General features: G+C 40.7%; 1 protein-coding gene across 2 annotated transcripts in view; it reads left to right on the plus strand.

Annotated features, from left to right (window-relative positions):
* Positions 1–27161, plus strand: part of CHST15 (carbohydrate sulfotransferase 15) — a 102708-nt gene that overhangs the window by 47292 nt on the left and 28255 nt on the right. For both annotated transcript variants that reach the window (XM_050959478.1, XM_050959479.1), the window contains exons 2-3: positions 20704–21780; positions 24414–24753. In XM_050959478.1, coding sequence (XP_050815435.1) covers positions 21238–21780; positions 24414–24753 — 883 coding nt within the window. In that variant the 5' untranslated portion in view covers positions 20704–21237. The remainder of the gene's footprint in view (positions 1–20703; positions 21781–24413; positions 24754–27161) is intronic.

Consider the following 27161-nt stretch of genomic DNA (forward strand, 5'->3'; position numbering starts at 1 on the left):
AGCCCAAATTGGGAATTGCATAAATCTTCCTGATTTGTCATGGAAAGCAAGCAGGTATTGAAAACATTTGTCCAGATTGCTTTAAACAATTATGAAACTATTGATAAAACAACATATTTTAGGTCTGCAGAAGGGCATTAGGTTTATTATATTAGAGGCCATTTGTTCCCGTAGAAACTACTGAGCAGACTGAAATAGGAATGTTACATCTCACACAGACTATACTGATGGCTAAGTATGGCTAAGAAGTAAGGGACCTAATCTAATTCCCACTGATGTCAGTCAGAATCTTTCTCTTCACTTCAGTGACAGTTGGATCAGGCCTATCATGCCTAGAACATGCAGCTATGGATTAAAATGTAAATACTGGTTCTGATAAAAAATTGTCCATCAAAAGTGTTTTTTTGATTCAAGGAAATTTTTCATGGAACTATCAGTTTTCTGTTGGAATTTTTGATTTTTTTTCATCAGAAAACCAAAAGCCTGAAGATCTAAATATTTCTGTTCATATACTTTGCATGGTGCTTCATGGAGGTGTAGTTTGGTTTCCCAATGTCCTCATTCTCTTCTATGGGCAGTACTCCCCAGCTGGACTACATCTTCTGCAGTGTACCATGGCCAGGGACATCTCACCTTGATCAGAGACCATGGAGCATCACGGAAGAAGTCTGGTGAGAGAACCTGTCCTGTAGAGGAGAATGGGAACATGAGGCACTGTGGCAGTATTTCCATATGGAAATATTTCAGTTTTCATTTTTTTCCTGAAAAAAAATCAAAACTTTTCCTTGGAAAAGAGCCTTTTCCAAACAGCTTTAGTAACAACATCAACTGTCAAATCCTCAACCTAATGCACAAGCCCAGGATCCAGGGAGATAGGACAAGGCATCATTTCCTCAAGTCCACAGAGCCCTTCCTCAACCATTCCATGGAGACTACTTAAACTCTGTGGCTGGAGTAGTCCTGTGAAGCCCCTAACTCTGTAGCAAGAGCCCACTACAGTTGAGTTGCCCACTCTCTGTATATCCTCAATGCAAATCCAGGCCACTTCCTTACACAGCAGCAGCACTACATTGTTGCCACTGCTGATGGGATCTCTGGCCACAAAGTTGGGGCTGGATTTTAAACAAGATCTGCTACATGGTGTTTGTAAGTGGAGTGCATCTACAATTCTGTCTTTAATATTTAGATTTTAGTTTATTTTAAATTTGTGTGACAGGTGAGTGTATGGCCCTAAAATGCACAAAAAGAGATTGTTCTTATTAAAAGGTCTTGGGGCCAGATCGTCATTTAGACTGACTTTGAGGTGTCAAGTGAGGTAGCTTCATTGACATCAAAAGAGCTATCTTAAAAGGTCTTGGGGCCAGATCGTCATTTAGACTGACTTTGAGGTGTCAAGTGAGGTAGCTTCATTGACATCAAAAGAGCTATCCTAATTTATACCATTTGATGATTGGCCAACTATATATTTGGTATGTTTTAAAATAGGTTAAAAGCATGCTTCTCTTTCATGTGGTACTAAGGAAAGTCGAAATTACTTAAGAATAATGAAGTCAGTATAAATTTTGGGGTTCAGGTAAGGACACTAATGCAAGTCATATAAGTTTCAGTTACATCTGTATTTTACAGAGTTATATGAAAGAGATAACACCAAATATTAGGACTAGAGAACTGAGAAATAAAAGAAATATATTATCATGTTTTGAAAAATGGGAACTACTCCATCTGTTTTTTATCTCCTACCATTATATAGATGAGGAGCGATTTAGTTATTAGCATATCAAAGCAATTTTTAGTAGCCATATATTTATAGTAGTCTGCTTCCTTTACATTTATGGAAGAAGGAAAAAAATGGAGTGGGGGAGGGGAAAGGACATTATTTGAGCTATTCTGATTTTTAATTTTAAAAAATAGGAACTTGTAATCTTCCTTCTAAATACCAGAATACAAAAATATAGGAATTATAGAAGATGTCACTTGTTTTATATTGTTGATCTGGCCAGTTTTTGTTACATTAAATAGCTCTGGAGCAGAAGCTGGTGGATATTCCAGGATTATTACTATTTTTCTCTCAAAGTTCTTAGACACAGATCTGCCATGCATTGTTAGCTTCTTGCCTCAGATAAGTAGTACCTGTCACATTTGTCTCTCTGGTATCTGCTACCTGTTCTGCCCAATTCATCCCTGGATGACAGGCCAGCGAAGCAGTCTAGAAAGGGAAATTTGAGAAAGCTCTCCCATTACCAACAGATGTGTTCTTGAGCATGATCCTTCTACTGAAATGAGTGGAGCAATTCCCATACACTTCTGTGAGATTGGGTTGTGAGTCTTCAAAATACCTAGTTCTTTTCCCCCCCTCCTTTCTGCTCCTCTGTATCATTCCTTATACCCAATCCATGCTTCCTACTGTCTAGAGCAGTGGTTCCCAAACTTGTTCCGCTGCTTGTGCAGGGAAAGCCCCTGGTGGGCCGGGCTGGTTTGTTTACTTGCCGCGTCTGCAGGTTCGGCCGATTGCGGCTCCCAGTGGCTGCGGATCGCTGCTCCAGGCCAATGGGAGCTGCTGCAAGTGGCGTGGGCCGAGTGACATGGTGGCCGCTACTTCCAGTAGCTCCCAGTGGCCTGGAGCAGCGAACCGTGGCCACTGGGAGCTGCGATCAGCCAAACCTGTGGACATGTCAGGTAAACAAACTGGCCCAGCCCGCCAGGGGCTTTCCCTGAACAAGTGGCGGAACAAGTTTGGGAACCACTGTTCTAGAGTTTTGGCTCCTCCTTCATTTTATGAAGAGGACCATTTGCTGGCCAGGGGGAATGCAAAAGTTTGATGCTGAATCCCAAAGACTGGTGGACTAGGTTAAGACTGGTATACGTTTATATACAATTGTCAAACAGTGTATGGAGAGGACCATAAATAATGTACCATTAATTTCAACAGCAGGAAATTACATGCCATTATTCAAGAATATTCAAACTGCTCCTTACATAAATCGAATAATATTCTGGCTGAAGTTTTAGAACTGTGGACATAGAAATAAACAATTTTGTGGGTTTTTTTAACTCCAGTGTTTCATGGCCTTTCTTCTGGTTAAAATTCACATCCTTCTTTGAGTCATATCCTACTTTTGTTCCTGAAATATAGCAAATATAAAAGATGAAAGTATATCTGTGGTCAAGGCTGTGTACTGGAAGTGCTAAATATTAGATTGCAGAATATAAGATACATATTGTGAAGGAAAGAATCCATATGTAGTAGGAAAACATAATGAAGTCACAGAAGGAAAATAGTCCAAGGCTTATTGTATAACATGGAGCTGCTAGATTAGTTGTAATATTTGTTCTGACTTTTTTTTTCTATATGAGGTAGTGAAAGATTCTGGCATTAATTTAATTAAATTTGAGATCCTTGATTGGCAAGGAAAGAGGAGAGAATTATATTTAAGAATTACCTCTGGCCTTTTACGTGTGCACTACAGATGGGTATTTCATTACATGAACATGACAAATATGTAATAATATAAAATGCATCTAACAGTTATAAAAAAAATCAGTTTATTTTTGTTTGCTGAGTAGTCTTTCATGTTGCCCAGGGCTGGGTCTTCAAATTGATCATGTAATAAAAGGCCCTATTAGACTCATAGACTCATAGGTCAGAAGGGACCAATATGATCATCTAGTCTGACCTCCTGCACAAGGCTATTGTAATGCACAACTTCAACTCTCAATTTCATTACTTGTTTGATTAAATCTCAACCTTACAGTGGCATTAGCTTAGTTTTTTTTTGCATATTTCAACTTCCTATTAAAGCATTTTCCTCAGCCATTAAAAAAGCAGTTAGCACTATTTCTCCTCCAGCTCATAATATTTATTTCGGAGTTGCATAAAAAGTTTCTCCACTTGAAAAGAATTCAGTAAATTCTCCAGACTTAAAATATGTTGTTTTATTAACATACATAGGGACATTAATTCCATAGGACTTGGAAGTCTTCTGTACTTTCTCTAAGACCCACAACCCTGTGTTGGATAGTATAGTTTTGACAGTTCTTTTTTAAAAGAATGAGAATTAATATCAGTCAAATACCCTCTTGTGTAGGACTTGAGTGGGTCAGATAACAGCGGCTCAGCTAAATCTGTTCAATTAATGGCATCAAAAGACAAGTCTCTAAGTCCCCTCTTAACAAAGGACTGGAAAATAACATCTGATTAACCTTCTTTTTAGGCTACGCACAATATGGGGTCTTTCTGAGAGTACAAGGAAAAGAGCTTAAGAAGAGTTTTCTGGAACTAGATTTAAAGAGCTATTCACTTGACACTGCATTAACATCTAGGATTCCTGAAATCAGAGTAGTTAACTCTAGTATGGATATTGTATAGGAAAGAGACATCCTGTATGCCACATAGTTATTTGTATCCTAATGTTGATCACTCCATCAATGTTTCCTTTGGTGGCTCTTCTTCCTCCCTCTCCTCTTATGTTTGAGTGTCCCTCAGGGTCCCTCCTCTTCTTTCTTTATCTCTGTTCATGCTTGGAGACCCCATCTGTTTCAATCTCCAATATCACTGGTCTACAATTTTTTAGAAGTCGTCTGCTTCAGAGATAAAATGTGATATTTATTATGTATTTTGATGTGCTGAATTCAAATATGACAATTAAAACAACTGATTGGCTACTGTTTCTAAGATATTTAAGTTTTTACATTTTATGTCTATGTATATTGTGTAGATAGTAGATTTTGAATCATAAATTGTAAACCTAGGTCTTTTCATGTGTTAATGGTTGCTTTACATGATAATATTTCACCTGTCCTGTTTATGTAACACTTTAAAAATCAGCAAAAGGGTTATATAAATAAAATTTATTATGAAACAAAAGGCAAAAAACTATTATGTACATAGTTTAGTCCTATTCCGTGTCTACTCGGCGCTTCTTGGCTTGTCTCTTGTATTCCTTAAATGGAGCATCTGTTGTCACTGTCCAGCAACAGTCTGCAAGCATTGATGGGCTCCATTTGCCCTAACAGCCTGCCAGGAGATTCCACGGCTGTAGTCTGGAGCCCAACAGCTCTGCCTTACTCTGCCTTGGATAGTTCCAAATCCTTGACAAGGTCATTCAGTTCACCTTGTGTTATGAGGTGTGGTTCAGAGGAGGAGGATGGGAGAAAATGTGGGTCCTGTGATATTGATGGTTCAGGACCAGAAGTTTCATCCTCTTCCTCGTCTGACTGAAGTGAGAATGATTCTGGTGCATCAGGAACCGGCAGTCCTTCTCCGTGGGGTACTGGGCGTGTAGCTGATGGAATGTTTGGATAATGCACAGTCCACTTTTTCTTCTTTGACACACCTTTCCCAACTGGAGGCACCATGCAGAAGTAACAATTGCTGGTATGATCTGTTGGCTCTCTCCAAATCATTGGCACTGCAAAAGGCATAGATTTCCTTTTCCTGTTCAACCACTGGTGAAGATTTGTTGCACAAGTGTTGCAGCATATGTGTGGGGCCCACCTCTTGTCCTGATCTCCAATTTTGCAGCCAAAATAAAGGTGATAGGCTTTCTTAACCATAGTGGTTATACTGCACTTTTGTGATGCAAAAGTCACTTCACCACAAACATAGCAGAAGTTATCTGCATTGTTCACACAAGTATGAGGCATCTCTGCTCATTTTGACTAAACAGAAATGTGTCCCTTTGCAAAATCAAACACTGACAAATAAGAGAGCACAACACTGTATGATTTCTAGAGCTGATATAGGGCAATTTGTTCAGCAGAGTGATATAAGTTTCATTATGATTGCATCATCCATGACTTCTAAGGAATAACATGATGCAATTCATATCATGTGTGATGCAATACCAGCTTCAGATTGCATTATTCATTGTTTTGCCTCAAAAGCAAGTACTGTCCAAACCCAGTCATAGATTTATTCTTAGATCCAGTCAAAGATGTATTTCAGTCATTTCTGGTTTAAATTAAGATACCTTCCCTTTATAACTCACTTATCCTCTGCCATTCCCAAGTCAAGGGTCGTATATACTGACCCAATAGCATATCTTGAAAACTAGAGCCAATCAACAATTTTAAGCATCATTTTCATTCTCAGTGACCCAGAATTAGTAAAGTTGGACTACATTTATTTCAGAAGCATTTTGGCTGTAGAGCAGTGTATTCTATCACTAAAGATTCCCAAATCTGCCTTGCTTACCCTTGACCTCTCCTCTTCTGCTCAGTCTTACCTCTTTTAAACTCGCTCTGACATTTTCTCTCAGATGCCCCATCACTATCTGAAACTTAGTCTTGCCAAAATTGACCTTTTTTTGTCTCAAACCCTCCCCTTTGCCTCCCTTCTCTATAACTGTTGATAACTCCACTATCCTTCCCGTAGCCTGGGGTTACAATCCTAGTGTAATCCTGGAACCTTCTCTCTCTCTGCTGATAAAACTCTTTGTGCCTTGGTCATCTCTTGCCTTGATTTTTTTGTAACCTGCTTTAGTCAAAGTTTTCCGTTTTTCTTTAGGATATTTCTTTGTTTTTGTGGATTTTTTAAATGTGTTTGCAAGAATACACTTCTTGATTTTGTATATAGTACTATGATTCTGCTGAGTCTCTGATTTGGTCTTTCTAGTCATTCAGCCTTCCATCATAATCATACCCGCACCACTGTTTGGAACAGTCATTAAAACTCTCATTTCTTCCAGGAATGCTTTATTCCTCTTTTTTCCCCTTTAATCATAATATCTCCTCACTGCGTCTTCCATAAATGGTTATGCTTTGCCTCATCTTTGCTTTGTCTGATTTAGTCTGCAAGTTCTTTCAGGCAGGAAACATGTCTTACGCTAAAGATCTGATCTCTCAAATACTTCTGTATGTGTTTAACTTATTTACTTAAATAATTCTGTTGGTCAATGAAGCCACTCATGTCGGTAACGTTAAACACTTGCATAAGGGTTTGCAGGATATATATTTTCAAAGTAGCATGTAAATTCATGATATTTTATAAATGTTTATTTTAATGCTAATTTAAATCCCTATGTTTTCTTATCCCTACATTTCTTTTGCAACAAGATCTTGAGAAGATTTTACTGGATTTCCGAGGGTCTCTGCAAAGCATCACTAATGAATTACAGCAAATTTCAAAGGTACTAGCAGCAGCATGCCAACCTACCTCACATTTTGTTGTCTGGCCATGTAGTAGAGTAGTTGTATCAGTAGTAGTAGTGTTAGCTTATTACATTAATGACCAGAGCAGAAGACCCGATAATAACACCATGTTTTTCATCCTGTAGTCAACCATCCAAGTGCAGACTACACCTAGATAGGTTAATCATTATAGTTAGATGAGATCAAGTCTATTCAAGGCTCTAAGACTTTTCTCAACTACACCACTGCTGTCCCTTCAGTCACAATTTAGTATTATTTTGATCATTTATTCATCCCAAGGTGCACTTTTTCATCTGTAACATCATTCTGAGTTTGGGGTTTTACAGTTCCTGTTAATTATTGTTTTCATATGTTGCCCTTATGCCTGAAAAACCTCCTCCTAACCCTTCGTAACGTGCAATATCAGAGTATATGTCTACACTGCAATAAAAAACGGGTAGAAGCAAGTCTTATAGTCCAGATCAACTGATTCGGGCCCATGGCTGCAGAGCTAAAAACAGCAGTCTAGATGTTCAGTCCCGGCTGGATGCTGGGCTCTGAGACCCACTTCTCTCCCTGGATTTCAGAGTCTGGGCTCCAAGCTGAGCCCAAACATCTTCACTGCTGTTTTTAGCACTACAAGTCCAAGGTAGTTAACCCTGTCTCTGAGACTTGCTGCCATGGGTCTTTCATTGCACTGTAGATATAACCCTCTTCAGAACTTACTTTCATCACTGATCTTCACCATAGACTTCTTTCTGGACAATGCTTTGAGTTTCAATTTGTATTGTTTAAGATAAATATATACAGGCTTTTAAAATCAGAAAAAAATAGATTTTTCAAGAACATACTTGAAAGCAAGTATATCTCAACTCTTTCATCTTTGTCCTCTCTTACCCTTTTCTCCAACCTTTGTATATTTCATTCCTTGCTGTTCAATATTTTTAGTTAGATTTCAGAGTCCTCAAGGTAGGGACCTGTTATTTTTAAGTGCCAGGACTCGTAGATTATGACACTTCAGTAATAATAAATAATATACTAGACCAGTGGTTCTCAAACTAGGGCCACCACTTTTTCAGGGGAAAGCCCCTGTCGGGCCGGGCTGGTTTGTTTACCTGCTGGGTCTGCAGGTTCGGCTGATTGCAGCTCCCACTGGCGGTGGTTCGCTGCTCCAGGCCAATAGGGACTGCAGGAAGTGGCGCAGGCTGAGGGACATCCTGGCCGCCCTTCCTGTAGCTCCCATTGACCTAGAGTGGCGAACTGCGGCGAGTGGGAGCTGCAGTCAGCCAAACCTGCGGACCCAGCAGGTAAACAAACTGGCCTGGCCCGCCAGGGGCTTTCCCTGAACAAGCGGCAGCCCTAGTCTGAGAACCACTGCACTAGATCAGAAGGTAGGCTTATCTTAAAGTAGTGCAAAATGTGCACTTTATAAATGTATGTGTATGTATATATTTATGTAGATTTAAAATGCATCAATGTTTTTTTCTGTGACCCTTCTTTCCTTGGTGGATTAGCAGTAATAAGCTTTGTGGGAAAAGTGTATTACGCTGGGATTTGAAAGATGTGGTGGTTCCTTGATGTGTCAGCAGAGGGAGTGTTTCCTGGTCATAATGGTTAGCATGGAGGAAGGCAATAGTGAGAGAAAGAAACAAAAGAATTAGGCTGGAATCTTAGATGGAATGTAGGAAGCCAGAGGTATTAGGAGGAAGAAGAGAGAACAAAAATGTTTGGAAGTCAGGCAGAAAAAGTTGTACAGGGGCTTTAAAGTGAGGAAGAGATCTTGATAGTAAAAGAAACTAGAGAAGGGTAGTGATGGCAGCAGCAGGCAAGGAAGATGATCGTAGCAGCATCTTTTTGAATAGATGGACCATGGCAAGTCAGGAAGTAGAGAGGCCAGAGAAACCATCACAGTAGTTGAAGTCAGAGCTAACCAAGGCATGTCTGTATTGGGGACATTGTTTATAAATTGGACCTATTTGCAGATGACATGTTGCTCTTTATTGTAGCGATTCCTTAGTACATTTTCTGTGCCACACTGATATTATTGAATAATTTTTTCTTAAATATGAATAGCCAAACATCTGTTTTATTTCATATTTTGATTAAGGCTCCTTGAAAAATGTATTTCCATTTAAATAGTCAGAAGATGGTCTTGAGCCTTTAGGGATATCATAAAAGCTGGCAGAAGGTTCTCTGTCTTAGTCAAGGCCTTAGATTAATTTCATTAAAACAATAATTTAATTACCTAGTGTTTCTCTCTCTCTCTCTCTGCTAGATTAAAGTTAATGTTCTCTTGAACTCTTCAGGCTATCTCTTCTTTGCTATCTCAGCTTTTATCTGCAATAATTTGATATGATTCTTATGGGGAAACTGGATGCCCTTTATCGATCTTGCACGGAAGGGACATTCAATTATCTAACCTGCAGGGTTTCTCAATTACAATTTTTTTTATAAATGGTTTGCTAACGATCCTTCTATTGCTCAGGTTAATATTGAGGCTGCCCACGCAGGGACTAGAAAATAGAATGCTCTTTTATTTCTGGGGAAGTTATTTCATCTCCAACAAAACCCACCGTTGTGGTTCAGTTTCTAGTTTCCATTTTCTCCTTGCAACTCCTATTTTGGAACATAACTGCCTGTTTTTGAAATAAAAACTATATATGAAGGGTGCATGATGCTTGGCAATGCAGTGTGGCTTAGAAAATTATAGAGCAATGCAGAGCAAATGCAATCTCCTTTCATGTGTGCGAAGAAGAAGGAGATAGAAAACAGGGACCAAGATAAGGATGTTTTGCTTGTATTTCAGGACCATAAGGCATTCAGTACTTCTCATCTCATATGCCCCTTCCTCCTCATTTTACTTGCTTAGCTGAAGAATTATTTTCATTGTGAGCGTGTGCGTGTGTGTGTTTTGAGAACTAAAGTTTCTCAAGTCACATGGAGGGGGAGCAGATTGCACTCTCCTAAATGAGGACAGCCCCCCAAGCTCGCTGTGGGACAGGATGGACCTCACTGCTCATCGTTTAGGCCATTTGGCTCTTGAGGTGTAAGTCTTTTTGAGAATCCTGTGTAGGAAATATGCTTCTTAAGCACTGTCACAGATTGAATCAAATAGACTATTTCTCTTTCATCAATCACATTTTACCTACTTAAGCATGCAACTTTTTGATTTATGTGAGTCACATTATTCCATTTTCTGAGAATGGTGACACTGTCTCTAGGGAGAAATACTTCAGTAGCAGAGATTTGTAGAGAGACATTAGGTCTTCAATTGTTATTTTGTATTCAGCTTATAGCACTTAGGTCAGACCAAGTATATTCACCCCCTGGAAGTAGGCATCTTTGTTCTTGCCCAACATCGGATTACTTTGAAGTACTGTATATATATCCAGGTTGTGCACGTCCTTGTCATGGTATCACTTTGCAGGAGGACTGAGTATTTAAGTAGCTTTTAATCTTCAGCTCTTTAAGAAGTGGTGAAGCCTTAATTGGCTTCATGCTGTATATCAAAATATATTTAATCAAAGCAATAATTTTGGTATTGTCTCATGCTACAGAGTGATAACTCTTTTAATGTCCACATCTCCACTGCATAGTGTCCTGATCCAAAGCCCTTTGAAATCAATGGGAGTCTTTCCAATGTCTTCAGCAGGCTTTGCAATGAGCTCCAAATAAGAATCAAATATCAATAAGCATCTTTTTTTCTGAAGTCTGTGGGAAAGGGATGGACTTCAATAAGGTCCCCATCGCTTTGTAAAGAGATGTTTACACAGTTTACTGGTATATTAACAACAAAATTAAACATTATCCATTGATAACGATGCATTCCAGCTGTTTTCCTCCTTGGCTTCCTTCATCATTTTGCTATATCTCTCACCTTATATTCACTGTTATATTTGATTTTTTTCAAAATTATTTTAAAAGCTTTTCCGGCATACTTTGCCCAAACCAAAGGCTTAGTAGATGTTAAAGATACTGGAGGCTGGTATATTTTGTTTGTTACCCCAAAAGCTCTATGCTGGAAACCTCTGCCCTCTGAACTTTGTTGAAAACAGAACAAATCAAATTAATTTTTTTTCCTATGTGGAAGCTTAAAATAGGGTGACCAGATGTCCCAATTTTATAGGGACAGTCCTGATATTTTTGGCTTTTTGTTATATAGGCTCCTATTACCCCCCCCCCCAACCCCATCCCAAGTTTTCACACTTGCTATCTGGTCAGCCTCGCTTAAAAGAAGATATTAACTAAATGAATAAATAAAATAAAAACTTTGAAGCAAATCAGCATATCTGATTTTGAGTTATGATACTAAAAATTTAAGTTACTGACCTTAGTTCAAAGAATCTAACTCTTTTTGGGAAGCTAATGCTTGGATTTATCACTTCTGATTTCTCTGCTCTGAATGTTTCCTGTAATAGGATAATTTCAAACAAAAGTGGTTTTAAATAAAGAAGTTATTAATGACTTTGCTCCCTGGTTCTACATGAGCACCTGTATGGTGAAGTATTTAACTGAGAATGATTTAGGCCCCAGTCTAGATAAACACTTAAGCACCTGTGTAAACTTAAGTTTGTGAGTAGTGGTATTGAAGTCTTCTCAGTGCTTGGAAGTCTTTGTATGAGATACTATATACAGTCTTTACCCTAATCAAAGGAACTCCGTCAACCATGACTTCAGTGGGACAACTCCCATACTTAAAGATATGCACATGCTTAAGTGCTTTTGGTGGGGCCCTAGCTCTCAAATGACACTGCTAATATATATTTTTATTAAAGAAACACAACATTCCTAGGTTTCAGAGTAGCAGCTGTGTTAGTCTGTATCCACAAAAAGAACAGGAGTACTTGTGGCACCTTAGAGACTAACAAATGTATTTGAGCAGGGCTGGCCTTAGGATTTATGGTGCCCTAGGCGAGATTATTAAACTGGTGCCCCTGTGCCTGATCTGCTCTTAGCAACACAAACATAAGCTTACAGTATTGGAAAACTTGCCACATTCACGTTATTAAAACCAGTTTAACTTAATTAAGCACACTGTAATGCTGATGGACTAGCACTAAAGAAGCAGCACTGTAGAAAAAATTGTGATATGACAGAATGATGCAAATAATATATTTTTTTAATTTATCAAAATTTTATTGGAAATTTATAAGAAGAGGTATTGAAACAAAGATTTGTTTTTAATTAAAAGCAATCTTTCTGGCTTTTTTGGCTGCAAAATCAGTAATAATGTCATCGTATGACAAAGACAAAGTCGTGTCTTGTTCGATTGCAAGAATAGCAAGACCACTTAAGCGTTCCTGACTCATTGTAGAGCGGAGATAGTTTTTAATGAGCTTTAGTTTTGAGAAACTCCGTTCTCCTGATGCTACTGTTACAGGAATTGTCAGTAGAATACGAGTGGCAATGTACACATTAGGATATATGTCAGCAAGTTTGCGGGTATGAATAAACTGTACAATGTCCATCACCGATTTTGCATGTGGCAATATTGATGACAATGTACTCAATTCTTCGTACAGTTCAAGTCCATTTAAATCAAAACTATCACCATGCTTCAGGAGGCTCTCTAGTTTCTTGCACTTCGTCATTAGTTGCTCTTGTTTTCCTATTTCGTTGAATTTAGTTATGTCATACAAAAATCCAAACTGTTCATGATGTACTTGCAAGGTATTAAACCTTTCATCAACAGCAGATACTGCTTTATCCATCACAACATTAAAAAATTCAACCTCAAATTTCTTTTCTGGATCGTCTATGGGCTCCTCTGCTCCTTCATATTCCATTTGTCGTTTTTTCCTTGAAACTCATGTCACATTCGCATATGGAAATTTTGGTTCTACACCGAGTGCCTGTGCAAGCTCTCTTGCTGTAACCTGTGCTTCTTTGAATCCATGTTCTCTGTATTTCACTAAAAAGTCTTGTGTGTTGTTTAGTAAGGTAAGTGTTGAATCAAGCTGCATCATTGGACTCTGCATTATTTTGCTTACACTTGAGATTTTAACAAGAATGTCATACCAGATTACGACAGATGTTAGAAACTTGAAGCTGGATATTTCAGAGGCCAATGACTTCACTTTTAGCTTTTGGATCTCTGGCTTCTTCCGAAATAGCAACCAATGCTTCATAAACTTCCTCAGATTGATATCTCAACGTTTTTACACTTTCTACTTGCTTTCCCAGCGTGTCTCAGATAGAGGCTTAATGGTAATACCATTGACATGTGCTTTGAATATTTGCCATCGTTGAGTGGAAGCTGAAAAGAGCACGTAAATGCGTTGCAGCAAACAAAAAAAGATATAGCTTCTACAGAAGACTTGGCCATATCACTCAATATCAAATTAAGGCTGTGGCATGCACATGGAACAAAAAAGGCTCATGGATTTTCTCTCAGCAATCTAGCTTGCACACCAGAAATGCATCCTTTCATATTGGCGCCATTATCATAGCCTTGTCCTCGAATGTTCATTATGGAGAGTCCCATTTGTTTTAGTTCATCAAGGAGAATTTGAAGAAGTCCAAAACCTGTAGTGTCTTGTACTTCTAAAAATGTAATAAACAATTCCTTAACTGTAATCTGTGCTGAATCACTAATGTTGACAAATCTCACTATTAATGACATCTGTTCTTGATGACTTATGTCCGGAGTGCAATCTAGAATTACGGCAAAATATTTTGCCAAAGTAACCAATGAAACAATTTTGTCTCTCTTTCTTTATTACTCATTAGCATGATCAGTTCATTTTGAATTCTTGGTCCCAAATAGTGGTCATGTATTTCATTTTCAGTTACTCTTCGGAGATGTTCACTCATCACCGTGTCAAATTTTCCCAGCAGTTGTACAAGGCCCAAAAAATTTCCATTTTGGGGCTGGAATAATTTCTCAACGCTTCCTCTAAAAGCAAGATTGTTTGTTGATAGATATTCAACAATAGATAATAGACATTCAAGAACATGATGCCAATGCTGCTTTTCTGACTCCAGCAATCTTTGATTTTGGGCATCAAGAGTTGTCTGATTTTTTAACCTTACACTCAGCTCACACCATTTGTGCATACTTTCAATGTGGTATTGTGCCTTTTCATGTTGTGGTAATATGTGACTAAGATTTTTCCAATCATTAATACCCATGGTTGCTATCTTGAAATTGCAATTATTGAAAATCTTGCATGGGAAACAAAATACAGCATCTTTGCATTTAGAGTACACAAGCCACCGTCTGTTGACAATTTCACCATTAGAAAGTCTTTTGTAGTAATTGTTTTTTGTGAATTTCCTACCTCTAATGTCTTTAGGATATTCAAGACCTTTTATTCTCACAGGGCCTTTCTCAAGTGTAATGGCACGGTATTCGTTGTTTAAAGATTGCGGCCATGTGCCAATGTCATCTATATCCCATGCTAGTACAGTTTCAACAGTTTTAATTTCTTGTTTTGTGTCTGCATCTGTTTCAAATGATTGTTCTGTGTGTTCTTGCGTTTCTTGAGCTTCATCTGCACAAAAATTTTCTTGGGAAGTTACATAATGATCTTGATCAACTTCGTTGTTTTCATGATGTACAAACTTAAGTATAGAACCCTTCTGTGCTTCTACAGCTAATCCTATTTCATTTTTCCGTTTTCTTTTTTGTGACCCAGAAGGTCGTTTTCAATAGGACATAACTTATAAGAGTGTTTTTTAAAGAAATAACTGTTTAAATTATTGTTATTATCAGAATTATTATTTAAAATAGCTAATATAGGATAGCCGTGAGCCTGTGAACTTGAGCTAGTGCGAAGACTGAGACACAGTAGAGTTGGAAACCCATGTCATTTTTACAAAGCCACTTTTTAGTTGTAAATGTATAATGGGCATCAGTCTTAACGTTAGTTACAATTCTATATCAACTTTATACTGTAAATAGATCAATGGCATTATCCAGTTTAATAAGCTGGGTTTCCAAACAGTGGGAAAATATAACCCTAGTTTTACTCCTAGGTAAAGCACAAAGTGACCAAAATGAAGTCAGCACAGAATCATCTCATCTAGATTAAAGTAGCACAGAAATGTTACAGAAGTCCTGTTGTGCCTTATTTTTGTTTGGAAAGACATTAGCAATAGCAGCACATTCCATGATAAAATACATGATAAATCACTGGCTCTAAAGTTCCATCAAAAACTTACATTTTCACAGCTCTAGCATGATCTGCTGTACAGATTCTTCACAAAGAAGTGTCCCTGGCCTTTTTAACTCATATTAACTATGAATTTACTTTATGAAAGTTGGAGAAAACATTGTGAAAAAGTAAAACATTGGCTGCCCAACTTCTGGGCTGGCAAAAGTTATACTGACTCACAGGGGAAAAAAAAAAAGCAGGAGAATCTTAGTACAACATATGGTCACTCTATTCCAGGGGTCGGCAACCTTTCAGAAGTGGTGTGCCAAGTTCACTGTAATTTAAGGTTTCTCGTGCCAGTAATACATTTTAATGTTTGTAGAAGGTTTCTCTCTATGTCTATATTATATAAATAAACTATTGTTATTATCTGAGGTCTTGGCCACCGGTCCTGCTCAGGCCACTGCTAGCTGAGTAAATGAAACCCCAAACCGGCAGCGGGCTAAGTGGAGCTGGTGGCTGGAAACCTAGACAAGGATCCCAGGCCCTGCTCAGCCCACTGCTGGTCTGGGGTTCTGACCACCAACTCCTGCCAGCCAGGATCCCGGCCGCCAACCCCCCCTCAGCCCGCTGCCAGCCTGGGATTCTGCTCACCCAGGCTGGCAGGAGGCAGAGTGGGGCTGGCAGCTGAGCTCCTGACTGGCAAGCGGCCGGCAGCTGGAACTCCGGAGTAGCAGTAGGCTGAGTGCTGCTGGCACCCCAGACTGGCAGCAGACTGAGCCACTCAACCCCCCACCGGCCCTGCTCAGCCCACCCACCAGCCCACTCAGCCCGCTGCCGGCTGAGTGAATGGAACCCCAGGCTGACAGCAGGTTGAGTGGTTCAGCTGGCCTGCTCAGCCCACTGCCAGCCTGGGGTTCCTTGGGGGTCCCCAGGCCAGCAGCAGGTGCTAAGTGGGGCCGATGGCTGGTATCCCAGCTGGCAATAGGGCAGCAGCCGGAACCCCAGAGCCGTGATGGGCTGAGCCGCTCAGCCTGCTGCTGCATACCATCAAAAATCAGCTCACCTGCCACCTTTGACACGTGTGCCGTAGGTTGCCGACCCCTGCTTTATACACTAGTAAGGAGATGAGCATATTACAATTGTTGGAGGGCTCTTATCAGGAGTAACAGGCTATAGGAAAGTCAGTCAACATTTTTTGTTTCTCTGATGAAAACTGGCCCACTCCCTGCCTCAAACCAAACCTGTCACTAATAATTGTCAACAACTTAATTTTCTGTTTTTGGCTAAGATATTGATTTTAAAAAATATATATATTGAAATTGGATTCAGGATTGTTAGTAAGAATTTTTGGCAAACAAAGTTGTTAAATGACAATCTAAATGGCAACACAGTACTGCTTTCATGCTTGGCTCACCTCCCAGCCTGCTGGTCCAACAGCTGCAGTAGAGGAGGAGATAGGTGGAAAACTGCAGGACCCCAAAATCCACCTCTTGGGGTGCAGAGTGGCAACAGCAGCAGCAAACCCTCAGGTCCAATCACACACCAATGGGCACCACCACCAGCCTTACGGACCATGGTGAAGTTAGCACAGCATCTGATCTCAGGGACGGGGCACCCATGGAGCCACAGCAGCTCATCTTGCCCTGTGCAGCTTCCCCCCAGATGAGATGGATCGCTGGCAGCTGCCAGCCCGGGGGAGAGGCGCTCACCAGCTAGGGTGGCCAGATCCAGATGTCCTGATTTTATAGGGCCAGTCCCGATATTTGGGGCTTTGTGTTATATAGGCACCAATTACCCCCACCTAGAGTGACCAGACAGCAAGTGTGAAAAATCAGGACAGGGATGGGGGGGTGGTAAAAGGAGCCTATATAAGAAAAAGACCCCAAAATTGGAACTGTCCCTATAAAATAGGGATATCTGATCACTGTACCCCATCCTGATTTTTCACACATCTGGCTAACCCCAGCCAAGCCCTGTGTGACATTCCAATCCTGGCTGCCCGCCGAGGAAGTGAGTTACTTTCACTTTCATTCCTCAGCAGGCAGGCAGCCAGCGTCCTCCTCTCACCTATCCTCCAGCACCTCACCCAACCCAGCCCTGATGGAGGGGAGGGAGGAGAGAGAGAGGGGTGCTCCTGGTGAGGAGGGAGAAAGGAGGGGGTGCTCCATGGGGCAGGGGGGAGAAGAATGGATGTTATGGGAGACAACAAAGGATACTGGTTCCAGAGCCACAGAGCCTGCCTCACCTCACCTCAGCCGGGGGGAAAGAGTCACACTCACAGGTGAGCTCCTTCCCCAACCCCTACCTCCTCCCCTTCCCAGAGACACCAGCAGCCAATCCTGTTCCTCAGACTGTGCTGCATTCAGCTCTCTCTAGGACCCAGCAGCCCTGCTTCTACACTGTCTGGGCTGCCTGCAGAGTGGTGCCCCTAGGCAGAGTGAGGCCCTATGCGGCTGCCTATTCTGCCTATGCCTAAGGACGGCCCTGTATTTGAGCATAAGCTTTCGTGGGCTACAGCCCACTTCATCGGATGACAGTGGAAAATACAGTAGGAAGATATATATACACACAGAGAACATGAAACAGTGGGTGCCATACACACTCTAATGAGAATGATCAGTTAAGGTGAGCTATTACTAGCAGGAGAGAGAGAAACTTTTTGTAATGGTAATCAAAATGGTCCATTTGCAACAGTTGACAAGAAGCTATGAGGAACTGTGTGTGTGTGTGTGTGTGGCGGGTGGGGAGAATAAACATGGGGAAATAGTTTTACTTTGTGTTGCAAAAGTGCTCTTCCAAAATGTAAACTGACTGCTAATGGTAAGTTTCTCAGTGATTTTTCTGTATATCATAGGCCATCTGTAGCCTGCCACAACATCCCAGAGGTATCCAACTATCAGAGCGCCTATCTTGAGTTCTTGCTCTTGACTGCCAGCACATCCACAACCTTCACTCAGCTGGACACTCCACTCTGTCTTTAGAAGGCCCTGAAGCATTGGAAGAAACTGTCAGAAACACCCCTAGCCAACCTTTTGAACCACTGCTTCTATTACACCTTCCCCACCCTGGTTAAATGGATTTGTGGCACTCCTAAGGGACTATCAGGGTTAGATTTACCTCTGCTCTGTTCCTTTAAGGATTGACAGTCTGCTGAGGAGGTCAAAGGGGACAGCTCTGGTTGCAGTGGGTGTCCTGTGAAAGGACTCAGCAGCACAAGGGCTTGTGCAAGTTGTGTGTGTTTTGCTTTTTGTTTTATGCTCTCTCTGGTCTGGGAATATAACAGAGGCAGTTTCCATGAGCAGGAAGAGGGTTGGGTATTCACATATTAGACTCTTGAGCATGGAGCAGAACGGGTGGAATCCAGGATGCTTCTTAATACCTAAACCCAGATTTAGGCAAATAAGTTCTGTTTTTTGGGTGCCTAAGTCCCTCATTATGATCCTGTTGAAGCTGTACCACTGTGGATAAATAAAGAGTGATTGGATCAGGGGGATTTGACCCAGGGTTTCCTGCCCCCCAGGTGGATGCCCCAACCTGTGTGTGTGTATGTCCGTCTGTCCTAGTGACTGTTTAAGTATTATTCTACAGTGAAACAGATTCAACGGGACAGATTGAGGGAACCCGCATGAGAATATACCATAGTCTCAGATGTTAGAGCCTTCTCTTGAGAGGTGGGAGACCCATGTTCAAATCTTTTCTCCCCTCTGCCAGGCAAGGGGGAATTGAACCTAGGTTCCCACTTCCCGGGTGAGTACTCTAACCCCGTGGCTAAAAGTTTTTAAGTCATCACCACCAACATGATGTTGCTGGTGTAAACCCTGCTGGTATACTGTTCCTGTTCTGTTGCTTACAATTAGAAAAGGATGTTGGTAAATTGGAAAGGGCTCAGAGGAGAACGACAAAAAGACAGAAGGATTAGAAAATGTGTCTTATACTGATAAACTCAAGGAACTCAATCTGTTTATTTTAACAGAGAGAAGGTTAAAGTGTAACTGGATTAAGCCTGTAGATTTATACCTGGGAAACAAATATTTAATAAGGTGCTCTTCATTCTAGCAGAGAAAGGCATAGTATGATCCAGTGGCAGAAAGTTGAATCTAGCCAAATTCAGACTGGAAATAAGGCATACGTTTTTACCAGTGAGAATAACCGCTGGAACAGTTGACCAAGAGTCATGGCAGATTCTCCGTCACTGACATCCTGCAAATCAAGACTGAACGATTTTCAAAATGACATACTCTAGGAATTATTTTGGGGGAAGTTCTATGGCCTGTGTTATACAAGAGGTCAACCACAGTAGTCCCTTTTGGCCTTGGAATCTATGAAAAACTACTCCTATCTGTAGTTCTGGCTGTTTCATGTGGAGTGAGTTAGGCACCTAATTTGTTCCTACAAGAAATGAAGTAGGCACCTAAGTCAGGAGAGGAGTTCCCATTCATGGGTAGCTATTAGAGTCCAGAAGTGCCTGGACTTAGGCACTTAGCTCTGAGAAAGGGGTGGCCTTAGCACATTAGCATCTCCCATTAGTTTTTTTAGGTAGGGAGCCCTCTACCATGCTGTCTTTTGTGAATTATATTCTAAGGCACCCATCGCTTCCTAGTCATCATACAGGCCTGGTCCACATTACGCAGTTAAATCGATTTAAACAGCATTAAATCAATTTAACGCTGTACCCGTCCACACTACAACGCACTTTAAATCGATTTTAAGGGCTCTTAAAATTGATTTCTGTACTCCTCCCCAACGAGAGGAGTAACGCTAAAATCGATATTACTATATCGATTTAAGATTAGTGTGGACGGAAATCGAAGTTATTGGCCTCATCATTTTACAGTAGCTACTCACAGTGCACCGCTCCAGAAATCGACGCTAGCCTCCGACCATGGACGCACACTACCGAATTAATGTGCCCTAGTGTGGATGCATAAAATCGATTTTATAATATCGGTTTTATAAAACCGGTTTTAGTTATTTCGATTTTATGCTGTAGTGTAGACGTAGCCACAGGTAGCCTAGGTTTGTGGATCACAGTGTTATTCCTATGATTTTCTAGGTACCTTAGGTGCCCGAACACTTTGCTTTGCAATGCCTAAGGGCCTTCACGTATTCAAAGAAGGGGCCAAATTACAAACTGTTTATTTACATTGGTGAGCAATTATTGAAGACAATTGTGCAACTTGTGTGCGAATAACAGTTCAAGAGTGTGAGCAAAGGGCTCTCTATCTGCGTCTAATTATGGGTTGGAGAGTGATAGTTCATTGGAAACTTTTAGCTGAGTTTCCAAATTTTCAGCGTGTTTAAATTTTGTAACTATAATATTTTGTTTTTAAGTGGAAGATACCTTTCAATTAAGATTGCTAAATTAACTAAGAATTTGTTTTCAAGTGATAGATCATACTTGTATTGCAGCTGATTAATGTAATGGCTTATTCATTAGCATATATCCATATATATTTTTTGTTTTTTGCTTTTTTAGGTTATGCAACACAGATCATTGAAGCAACCTTTATGTAGATGAAACTTTCAGAGGCAGCACTCCATTTTGGAACCTACCTTTTTTGAGAGCATATGGGACTTTCCAAGGCACCTTCTGTCTGGGCTACATATATTGCTTACTCCTAAATACGTCAGAGAACAATGAGGTCTTCTTATTTTTTGTGTATTTTCACACTATATAGTGAAGTTTCTTCCATCTCATTTTGTTCAGTGGAAAAAATTGAGCAAGACTTGTGGTTGCTTTTTATTTTACGGGATTTCCCTTAAGGAGCCAAATCTTTATGAAACATGTCCACCATACTTTTATTTGTAGTTTTTTATTTGTGACTGAGACCGTATATTAATTTCAGCATATTTTAGCTGTTTTGGTTTGAACCTGTTTTTTTTTAATTACAACATATATCATAATGCAAGGAATTAAATTATTTCAGGTTTTCAGAAAATAATTTGTATGCATCAGAAATATTTTATGGCTATTCATTGCTCATTAATATAGCAGTTTAATGGTACTAATATGAGGCATTGCATTAATTGTTGTATACAGTTATTACCAAATGACTTGCACAAACGGTGTTTCAGATGCCGTCGATCTAATCATATTAACCAGAAGTGTCCTGTGTGCAAACAAGAAAATATAGTTCCTTTGTATGTGGATAGTAAGCAGATGAACTTGCTAGCAGTCTTGGAAGTAAGGACTCATCATAATGAAAGCTGGAATGGATTTTTTTGCTTGAGGAAAGGGAAGCTATGCAGCTTGATATTTGGGTTGATAATAATGACTTTAGTGATGGCATCATACATACTGACTGGAGCCAAACATGGCCTATTGCTAATACCTTCGCCTTTCCATTATGGAGCTTTTACTGGCAATCCAAACTTAATGGACAATGAAAGCCTTAGTGAGATGAAAGACCATTACCAGCCTTCTAAAATTAATATTTCATATGTAAGGGATTTTCCAAGCATTAAATTAATTATTGACACTATTACTTCAAAGATTGAGTTTATAAACAGACAACGTCCAGATTTAGAAGACCTGAAGAAACAAGAACTGCATGTAAGTATAAACTAAACTCCCTCTGAAACTGATGTATGTATGTTTGTTCGTTTATTTCAAGGATTCTGGGCCGGATCCTCAGATGAGGTAAAACAGTATAGCTATTTTAAGTCGATATGGATCTGGAACACCAACTTCCCTTCATATAGATATACTTATCTGTATATCTGTAATATGCAACTGTCGATCCACTGGACGATAGTGTATGCATTAGAGGTCTAATCAAGTGCTTGATGAATCCAGTTATGGCTTACAACCCCCAAAACGAGAGTGACACAGCTTGTTACAAATTTCACTGTTCCATGTGTTGTCTGAGTTGTAATCCAAGATTACAGTACACTGCTTTCTTCTTTCTTGCTTTGCTTCCATCCTCTAGATCAGGGGTCAGCAACCTTTGGCACGCAGCTCGCCAGGGTAACCACCCTGGCGGTCCGGGCCAGTTTGTTTACCTGCCGCGTCCGCAGGTTCCGCCAATTGCGGCTCCCACTGGCTGCAGTTCGCAGTCCTGGGCCAATGAGGGCTGTGGGAAGCGGCGCGGGCCAAGGGATATGCTGGCCACCACTTCCTGCCGGCCCCATTGTCCTGGGCTGGTGAACCACAGCCAGTGGGAGTGGCGATTGGCTGAACCTGCGGACGCAGCAGGTAAACAAACTGGCCCGGCCTGCCAGGGTGCTTACTCTGTCGGACTGCGTGCCAAAGGTTGCCGATCCCTGCTCTAGATCAAAGCTGCTTCATGTTGAGCTGCACCCAGTGCCAGATATTCTGCACTGGGATTCTTCACACTCCTCCCAGCTTTCTACATTGATGCTGAACAACTTCATGTCATTTTTGCACACATCGTGGTACCACATAAAGGGTGACCCCACTTTCTAGAGCCATCTTGAATCTCAGCGTACAAAATATTCTTGGGGATACAGTCTTCTCCCGTTCTCCTGACATGACAACGCCATTGCAACCTCTTATTCTGGATAGTGATTTCTAAGTGTGTCAGTCTGCGCACTCCAGCACCTCCGTGTTTGGTATATTGTCTTCCCACTTTATTTTCAGGATCTTGTGCAGGCATCTCATGTAGAAACTATTCAGTTTCCTGATGTGCCTAGCATATGTAGTCCACGTTTCTGAACCATAAAGCAGGGATGACCGCATGCAAGTCTCGTAAAGTCACATCTTCACCTTAGTCAATAATTTGCTGTTATTCCATGCACGTTTCTCTATGTGTGTGTGGTCTGTATTTGAGCCATAGGCAAAACAGATGGATTATATAAATGGTCTGAACATCTGAGACAAGAAGTCTGACAATCTTGCATGTGTAGTACAATTACATTGAACTTATTCCTTGTCGTTTTATTCAAAATAATTCAGAGGACTTAGTCAGATGTGCCAAAACATTTAACTGATAAATAAAAAACAGCCTCTCTTAATAACTGATTACTAGTGTGCCTTTCTATACATCTAGTAATTGGCATTTCAATCACTCATGCAAATCTTGTATTTCAGAATTAAGAACTGGAAGTTAATTTCATCTGATTATTTTATCTTTGGCTAAATCGGTGTTCCTAATTATTATTATTTGAAAGCTTATTTTAAGGATTCCTTAAATTTAAGTAGCACTACAGATTCCAGCAGGCTTCATAGAGTTTAGCTACGCTCACAGCATAAAGATGAGGCCTGATCCTGAAAAGGCTGAGCATCTCAGCTCCCATTGAAGTCAATGGGCTAAACTGGGAAGTCTTTCACTAAAGTCAGAAATGGGATTTATCTCTGAGTGAAGACTGGGTAAAACTTGAGATAGGATTTCAGGATTTGGCTGAATGGAGGCTAGAGGTGCTCAATTTGCAGTTGAAGTACAGCACTTAAGCAAGACTCATACAGTGCTTCTGGTTAGACCCAACGCAGCTAACAGCAGAAGGTGGTTTTTTACTATGTTGATTTTGTCCTCAGTCTTTTCCTTCATTAACCCCTCCCTTCAGCCCCCTCCCCCAAAATACTTCTGGTATTAAGTGATACAATGGAAAATATGTTCAGTTTTATTCTTAAATATTCCTGGGCTCAGTTGTTGCTTTAGAACCTAAGCGAATCCCCACTGATGTCACTGGAAGCCTTTCCATTGCCTTTGACAGGAATTGGGCTGGACTGTAAAAGTCCCGGCAGCCATTGGGTTGGTACAGAGATGCATATTCCAGAGAGATGCTGAGAGGCATTGTATGACTCTTGCTTAAGTGCAGTGCTTTGACCATAAATTGCTGGGATTTATCACATTTGCTTATGGATTTAGGAGGAAGCATTCCTCCACTGTAGGAATTACTGAGTGAAATTCTATGGCTTGTGTTACGTAGGAAGTCAGACTAGATGATCATAGTTGTCCCTTCTGGCCTTAAAATTGATGAGTGTATGAATATTCTCCCTTCTCCATCTAGCTCTGCACCTTCTCTCCACCTCATGCAGCTGTGCAGGATCTGGCTCCAGTTTGGTCAACAGCAGAGTTTTATCTCTGCTGTGCAATTGCCAGAAAAATATTTAGAAAGATTATGATGATAGTGGTTGGATTGTGTCCACTAATTGTGTTAAATAAGAAACTGTCATTATAAACTTTGCTGCTGCCTTGACTGAAATTATTGTTCTTTACGTTGCAGATGTTTTCAATAATTCCTAATAAATTCCTTCCAAATAGCAAGAATCCTTGTTGGTATGAAGAATATAGAGGAAATACTACAACAGATCCTTACACAACAAACTCATATGCACTGTATTCAAAGCGTTTTCGGACCATATTTGATTACCTCAAAAAAGTATTTTGGAACCACTTGTATCATTATAAGGATAAGCACTATCGGCTGCGCTGTCTTCCTCATTTCTACATAATAGGCCAGCCAAAATGTGGAACGACCGATCTTTATGACAGGCTCCGGTTACACCCAGATGTTAGATTCTCAGCAATTAAAGAACCACACTGGTGGACAAGGAAGCGATTTGGTGAGTAAACATAGATTCTAACATTTCAAAAGAACTGCAGTTACTGAAATGGAAGCATAACTCTTCAGAGAGTAATGCCTTTTTCAAGTTATAAGTAAGTCCCCCATTAACTTTTGATAAAATGATAGAGGAGTATATCCGTGGAGGAGGGGAGAGATACCGAAGGACTGGAAAAGGGCAAATATAGTACCCATCTAAAAAAGAGGGAATAAGGACAACTCAGGAAATTATAGACTAGTCATCTTAATTTCAGTACCCAGAAAGATCATCGAGCAAATAATCAAAACAATCAATTTGCAAGCACCTAGAAGAAAATAAGGTAATAAGCTACAGTTAATATGGATTTGTCAAGAACAAATCATGTCAAACCAACCTAATATCCTTCTTTGGCAGAGTAGCAAGACTTGTGTATGCTATGGGGGGGGAAGCAGTTGATGTACTGCTGATGTACTGTTATATCTTGACTTTAGTAAGGCATTTGGTACTGTCTCACATAACCTTTGTCACGGAGTCCCCGAGCAATGCTCTGGAACTGCTCCCCACAAAGCCAGTCAGGACTGTGGGGAGCCTCCTCCCTTGGAGCAGACTGTCTTCAGGGCAAGAAGCTCACATGGCTTCACCTTCTGGATCTCTCCTTGGAGCATTCAGCATATGCCCCTCCATGCACTTCCCACAATGAGTCTGCCCAGGCGGGGTCCTGGGGAAGCCAGAGGGTCCTACACCTCCGCTTCGCAGTCAGACATGATTCTTAGCCAGGCAATAAAACAGGGGTTTAATTTAGATGACAGGAACACAGTCCAGAACAGGTCTTGCCAGTACAGACAACAGGACCCCCTTTAGTTAGGGAGGCCACAGCCCCATTGGGAAACCCAAGCCCTGTCGGGGCGCCCCTCTCCATTTCCCAGCCAGCTCCCAATCCAAACTCCCTCCAGCCTCTCACTCAGCCTCCCCCCGTCTCCTCCCCCAGCCTTTGTCCGGTGTCCTGGGCAGAGGTGTTACCTGGCCTCCAACCCCCCTTCTGTGTTCTCATGTTACATGCTCAGGTATGCTCCCTTCCCCAAGGCAGGCCGTCCCAGCACAACTCCCCTGCAACCTTCCCAGGTCAATACTCCCCACTCAGCATTCACATAACACATCAAGAACATTCCCATTTCGTCACAACCTTCTCATAAACAAGCTAGAGAAATATAGCCTAGATGAACCTACTATAAGGTGAGTGCACAACTGACTGGAAAACCATAGTCAGAGAATAATTATCAATTTTTCACAATCCCCCTGGAAGGGCATATTGAAAGCCAGTCAGGACTGTGGGGAGCCTCCTCCCTTGGAGCAGACTGTCTTCAGGGCAAGAAGCTCACATGGCTTCACCTTCTGGGTCTCTCCTTGGAGCATTCAGATCTGTTCTGGGTCTAGTTCTATCCATTATCTTCATCAGTGATTTGGATAATGGCATAGAGAGTACACTCATAAAGTTTGTGTATGATATTAAGCTGGGAGGGGTTGTAAGTGCTTTAGAGGACAGGATTAGAATGCTATATGATTTTAAGAAACTGGAGACATGGTCTGAATTTAATGGGATGAAATTCAATAAGGTCAAATGCGGAATACTCCACATAGGAAGGAATATCAACTACACAAATACCAAATGGGAAATGACTGCATAGGAAGAAGTACTGCAGAAACAGATCTGGGGGTTATAGTGGATCACAAACTAAATATGAATCAACAACTTAATACTGTTGCAAGAAAAACAAACATCATTCAAGGATGTATTAGCAGGAGTGTTGCATGCAAGACACGAGGAGTAATTCTCCCTCAGCACTGACAAGGCGTCAGCTGGTGTATTGTTCAGCTTTGGGCACCACACTTCAGGAAAGATGTAGCTAAATTGAAGAAAATCTAGAAGAGATCAACAAAAAAGATGAAAGGCCTAGAAAACGTGACCTATGCGGGAAAAACTGGTTTTATTTAGTCTACAGAAGAGAAGACTGAGGGGGGCCATAAGTCTTCAAGTATTTAAAAATTGTTATAAAGAGGAGGGTAATAAATTGTTCTTTGTAACCACTGAGGACAGGACAAGAAGCAATGGGCTTAAACTGCGGACAAGGAGATTTAAATTAGACATTATAAAAACTTCCTAAATGTAAGGGTAGTTAAGCACAGGAATAAATTACTTAGGAAGATTGTGGATTCTCTGTCATTGGTGGTTTTTAAGAGCAGGTTAGACAAACACCTGCCAGGGATGGTCTACATAGTACTATGTTATGCCTCAATGCAGGGGACAGGACCAAATGACGTATAAAGGTCCTATCCAGTCCTACATTTCTATGATTCTATGATTGTATTCCTTAGTTTGTTTTAAAAGCATATCCTTTTTTCTGCTAATGTGTTTATCTTTTTATTTTGCT

This window comes from Gopherus flavomarginatus, chromosome 6 (genome assembly GCF_025201925.1).
Source record: "Gopherus flavomarginatus isolate rGopFla2 chromosome 6, rGopFla2.mat.asm, whole genome shotgun sequence".
Taxonomy (NCBI): Eukaryota; Metazoa; Chordata; order Testudines; family Testudinidae; genus Gopherus; species Gopherus flavomarginatus.